General features: G+C 42.2%; 1 protein-coding gene across 1 annotated transcript in view; it reads left to right on the forward strand.

Moving 5' to 3' along the window:
- The window catches only part of ATP1B3 (ATPase, Na+/K+ transporting, beta 3 polypeptide), a 47,802-nt gene extending 41,906 nt beyond the window's left edge, over positions 1-5,896 (forward strand). Inside the window, exons 7-8 of the mRNA XM_012002655.1 lie at positions 1,131-1,217; positions 5,224-5,896. Coding sequence (XP_011858045.1) covers positions 1,131-1,217; positions 5,224-5,394 — 258 coding nt within the window. The 3' untranslated portion in view covers positions 5,395-5,896. The remainder of the gene's footprint in view (positions 1-1,130; positions 1,218-5,223) is intronic.
- Positions 5,897-6,000: the final 104 nt, after the last annotated feature.

Raw genomic sequence — 6,000 nt, forward strand, 5'->3', positions numbered from 1 at the left:
CCACTCTGTGCTTTGTGCTGTCTGGCCGGTGCCTTTCATCTGTTTCTTATCCCACCCCACAGCCATATGCTGCTTCGTAATGAAACGAAATGAGCAGAATCTACAACTCCTTAGAGTGGATTCTTAGTTTTGTTTTATGCTGTTTCATGTGTGCTTTCAACCCTGTCTCAAAAAATTTTTTAATATATAGATATAAAATTCAAGTATTTAATAATGTTTTATTGTAACTAGTGCTCCGTAAACCCAGCACTAATTTTAATCATTGTGGTCCGTTTGCTACTACTCAGTCTGTGTTAAAGTTAACTCATTAGAATTAGGCCCATTTGGAAAGTGTTACATTTGAATTTTCATAAATTGCTAATTTATCATGAATGATACTAGAAATAACTAATAGCATGAATGAATTGGATTATAGGTGGTGCTTGATTTATATGTTGATAAGCATGGAATATGTTTATATGTGTTGGTAAACATGGAATTCCAGTAGACAAGTAATACTTAATGATTTGTATATGCTCATAAATTTATCCCTGAGAAATACAGTATTTAAATTTGTCGAGAAGAGTTTTGCTGGGAGTACCTTAAGTTTTCCCTCGTGCTTCCCTCTGGTTGCAGTTCTGGTTGTTAATCACATGAAACTGACACCTGCTGTCTCCCAGGCCTGAGTGCTGCATTCTAGGTTGGCGCCTCGTGGTGGCCATTGCTTTCCAGTCTGGAAGCACAGTATTTTCTTCATTTCAGGAAAACACTGGTCCCAAACCTGCTAGTGCATTCCTGCTGTTAGTAGGTAGAAAGGCTGGCATTTGGTATTTGGAGGGCAGGTAAGATTTTACCGGAGTACATGAGTGGAACTGGCTATAATTAAGAAGGGACTCGCATGAAAAAGAGTATAGAGTGTATCTGGAAGCATGAGAATCAGGATAGTTCATGTGGAAGGGTTTAGTTAGATAATATTTGCAATCAAGATGAGTAAGTTTCTCCTCAGAAGTACACTTGTAATGATAATATAGTAAGAGCAGCATTGTAGTTTCTCCAAACTGTTCATGATTAATACTGCTTTAATTATAAACATAGTTTTTAGAAATTCTTTTTGTGACCCTAAAGAGGATTTCTTTTGTTTTCAACTTTAGAATGAAGATATACCAAATGTAGCAGTTTATCCTCATAATGGAATGATAGACTTAAAATATTTCCCATATTATGGGAAAAAACTGCATGTAAGTATTTAGAAGTTTGTATGTGGTAATTACTCTTTTGGGAAGCTGGAGCATCTGTGGGCGTACCCCTTATCTGGGGTAGGTAGACCCAAGCCCTGTTTAATTTGTGCATCATCTGTTCAGGTTTTGTTTTATTTTAATGATGATGGTAAATGGAATTCCCACATCTACAATTCAGAACACAGAACCCAAGCAGATAAATTAAAGTTAGATGATTATTTCTAAAATGTCATTTTCTTTTTCAATATAGAGGTAGTAGTATATGCTTATGTAGAGAAAGTAGAAAAGTACTTAAAAAGAAAATCAAGGCTGGGTGCGGTGGCTTACTCCTGTAATCACAGCACTTTGAGAGGCCAAGGCGGGCAGATCACCTGAGGTCAGGAGTTCGAGACCAGCCCAGCAAACTTGGTGAAACCCTCTCTCTACTGAAAATACCAAAATTAGCTGGGTGTGGTGTCGTGTGCCTATAGTGCCAGCTGCTCAGGAGGCTGAGGCAGGAGAATCACTTGAACCCAGGAGGTGGAGGTTGCAGTGAGCCAAGATTGTACCACCACAGTCCAGGCTGGGCGAGAGAATGGGATTCTGTCCTCACCGTCCCCCCCACCCCCGCCCAAAAAATAAAATCAAGGCCAGGCACCATGGCTCATGGCTGTAATCCTAGCACTTTGGGAGGCCGAATTGGGCAGATCACGAGGTCAAGAGATGACCATCCTGGCTAACATGGTGAAACCCTGTCTCTACTAAAAATTACAAAAAATTAGTCGGGCATGGTGGCGGGCACCTGTAGTCCCAGCTACTCAGGAGGCTGAGGCAGGAGAATGGCATGAACCTGGGAGTTGGAGGTTGCAGTGAGCCGAGATCGTGCCACTGTACTCCAGCCTGGGCAACAAAGAGACTCCATCTCAAAAAAGAAAAAAAGAAAACCAAAAGCTCATTGCGGCTGGGTGTGGTAGCTCACGCCTGTAATCGCAGCATTTTGGGAGGCCGAGGTGGGCAGATCACCTGAGGTCAGGAGTTCTAGACCAGCCTGACTAACACAGTGAAACACCATCTCTACTGAAAATACAAAAATTAGCCAGGCATAGTGGTGGGTGCATGTAATCCCAGCTACTCGGGAGGCTGAGGCAGGAGAATCACTTCAACTTAGACTTCAGTGAGCCAAGACTGCACCATTGCACTCCAGCCTGGGCGAGAAAGCAAGACTCTGTCTCAAAAAAAAAAAAAAAAAAAAAGCTAGTGGACTAGTGAGTTACCATAGGAGTGGGACTAGCGGCTTTATAAGAAGAGGAGGAGAGACCTGAGCTAGCAGCATGCTCAGCCCCCTGGCCATGTGATGCCTTGCACCACCTCAGGACTCTGTTGAAAGTCCCCAGCAGCAAAGAACGCTCTCACCAGATGCAGCTCCTTGATCTTGGCCTTCTCAGCCTCCATTAACTGTAAGAAATAAATTCCTTTCTTTATAAATTACCCAGTTTCAAGTATTGTGTTATAAGCAACAGAAAACAAAGACGATAACCATAGTACAGTTAACAAAGGAAGGTAACATATAGTACTCTTATGAATCTGTAGACTTCATTGAAAATCCATCAGTTGTTGCAGTAATATTCTTTATAGTGAAGTACAAGAGTGTTTTCCTGATCCAAGATGTCACACTGTTAATATGTTTAGCAACCTATAGTCTGGAATATTTCCTCAGTCTGTTCATGCCTTTGTACTCTTCAAGAATAAGTACAGGCCTTTTATGGCTTATTTTATGTTCATTAGTTTGAGTTTGGTGGTTTTTCATGATTAAATATAGGTTGTGCATTTTGGCATGAGTGCCTCAGAAGAAATGTTGAGTTCTCAGAGTGTCAGGAGGGACGTGGTATCATTTCGTTCCATTAATGGTGATATTACCTTGATTGCTTGGTTAAGGTGGTGTCAGCCAGGTTTCTACAATATAAAGTTACTTTTTTTCCTCCGTCATCAATAAGTATCATGTGAGGAGAAAATAAAAAAGCTCGTTACTGCCTGGCACGGTGGCTCACGCCTGTAACCCCAGCACTTTGGGAGGCTGAGGTGGGCGGATCACCTGAGGTCAAGAGTTCGAGACCAGCCTGACCAACATGGAGAAACCCGGTCTCTACTAAAAATACAGAATTAGCCGGGCATGGGGGCACATGCCTGTAATCCCAGCTACTTGGGAGACTGAGGCAGGAGAATCCCTTGTACCTAGGAGGCAGAGGTTGCAGCGAGCCTAGATTGTACCATTGCACTCCAGCTTGGAGAATAAGAACAAATCTGTCTCAAAACAAATTAACTTAAATTAATAAATAATAATAAAATCTTTTAAGTTCCATAAAGTAGAAATACATTACAATTACAATCAATACATTGTGATTACAATGCAATAAAGCCAAAAATTATTAAAAAGACCCTTCTATATGGGGGGAGGGAAAAGTGGAAACTGTCTCTTAAACAACTTACAGATGAAAAGGTAAATTAAAATCAAGATTATAGAATATTAAAAATTAAGGCCGGGCACAGTGACTCATGCTTGTAATCCCAGCACTTTGGGAGGCTGAGGTGGGCGGATCACAAGGTCAGGAGTACGAGACCAGCCTGACCAACATGGCGAAACCCTGTCTCTACTAAAAATACAAAAATTAGCTGGGCATGGTGGCACCCTCCTGTAATCCCAGTTGCTCAGGAGGCTGAGGCAGGAGAATCGCTTGAACCCGGGAGGCAGAGGTTGCAGTGAGCCGAGATTGCACCATTGCACTCCAGCCTGGCAACAGAGTGCAATGTCTCAAAAAAAAAAAAAAAAAAAAAAAAAATAGGCTGGTGCGGTGGCTCACGCCTATAATCCCAGCACTTTGGGAGTCCGAGATGGGTGGATCACCTGAGGTTAGGAGTTCGCAACCAGCCTGGCCAACTTTAGTAACAATGGCAAAGCCCTGTCTCTACTAAAAATATAACAATTAGCTGGGTATGGTGATGGGCACCTGTGATTCCAGCTACATGGGAGACTGAGGCAGGAGAATCGCTTGAACCTGGGAGGTAGAGGTTACAATGAGCTGAGATGGTGCCACTGCACTGCAACCTGGGCAACAGACTCCATTTCAAAAAAGAATATTAAAAAATAATGATAAGGGTAGGGTGTGGTGGCTCACGCCTGTAATCCCAAGCCGTTTGGGAGTCTGAGGTAGATGAATCACGAGGTCAGGAGATCGAGACCATCCTGGCCAACATGGTGAAACCCCGTCTCTATTAAAAATACAAAAGTTAGCTGGGCGTGGTGGCGGGTGCCTGTAATCCCACCTACTTGGGAGGCTGAGGCAGGAGAATCACTTGAACCCGGGAGTCAGAGGTTGCAGTGAGCCGAGATTGTGCCACTGCACTCCAGCCTGGGTGACAGAGCAAGACTGCGTCTCACAAAAAAAAAAAAAATAATGATAATAGGCTGGGTGTGGTGGCTAGGATCATGCCTGTAATCCTAGCACTTTGGGAGGACAAAGCAAGAGGATCACTTGAGTTCAGGGGCATGAGCTGTCACACATAGCCAACATTTTTATCAGTAATTACAGGTATAGACTTATGGCTCAAAAAAATTAAAAAGAATGCAGAGAACAGAAAATAATAGATCTAAATTATTTTATTATTATTATTTTAATTTACAAGCCACATGTGGTGGCTCACACCTATAATCCCAGCACTTGGGGACGGCATGGTGGAAGGGCCATTTGAAGCCAGGAGTTTGAGACTAGCCTGGGCAGGGAGACCCTGTCTCTACAAAAAAATTTAAAAATTAGTGGGCTGTGGTGGCATGCGCCTGTAGTCCCAGCTGCTTAGGAAACTGAGGTGGGAGGATTGGTTGAGGCTTCAGTGAGCCATGATTGCACCACTGCACTGCAGCCTGGGCGACAGAGTCTCAAAAAGAAAATTTACAGAATAAACCAATTCCTGGTAGAGAAAAGTATAAAGTTTCCATAGAGTTTGAATTAATGTCTTTTCCTTTTATTGCCAGGTGGGATATCTACAGCCATTGGTTGCTGTTCAGGTCAGCTTTGCTGCTAACAACACTGGGAAAGAAGTAACAGTTGAGTGCAAGATTGATGGATCAGCCAACCTAAAAAGTCAGGATGATCGTGACAAGTTTTTGGGACGAGTTATGTTCAAAATCACAGCACGTGCATAGTATGAGTAGGATATCTCCACAGAGTAATTGTTGTGTTGTCTGTCTTCATTTTGTATCAGCTGGACCTTCCATTCTAGAATTATGAGACCACCTTGGAGAAAGGTGTGTGGTACATGACGCTGGGTTACATCATAACGTGCTTCCAGATCATAGTGTTCAGTGTCCTCTGAAGTAACTGCCTGTTGCCTCTGCTGCCCTTTGAACCAGTGTACAGTCGCCAGATAGGGACCGGTGAACACCTGATTCGAAACATGTAGGATGGGGGTCTTGTCCTCTTTTTATGTGGTTTAATTGCCAAGTGTCTAAAGCTTAATATGCTGTGCTATGTAAATATTTTATGGATATAACACTGTCATATTTTGATGTCAACAGAGTTTTAGGGATAAAATGGTACCCGGCCAACATCAAGTGACTTTATAGCTGCAAGAAATGTGGTATGTGGAGAAGTTCTGTATGTGAGGAAGGAAAAAAAAGAAAATAAAAGTGTATTTGAAAAATATTATCTTGGGTTCTTTGTAAAATTTATTTTTTACATGCTGAATTAGTCTGGATCTTTTTGATTAAGAGCACAAACGTTTTGTTGTAAAACCTGTAAAAAAAAAAAAA

This window comes from Mandrillus leucophaeus, unplaced genomic scaffold (assembly GCF_000951045.1).
Source record: "Mandrillus leucophaeus isolate KB7577 unplaced genomic scaffold, Mleu.le_1.0 Scaffold693, whole genome shotgun sequence".
Taxonomy (NCBI): Eukaryota; Metazoa; Chordata; class Mammalia; order Primates; family Cercopithecidae; genus Mandrillus; species Mandrillus leucophaeus.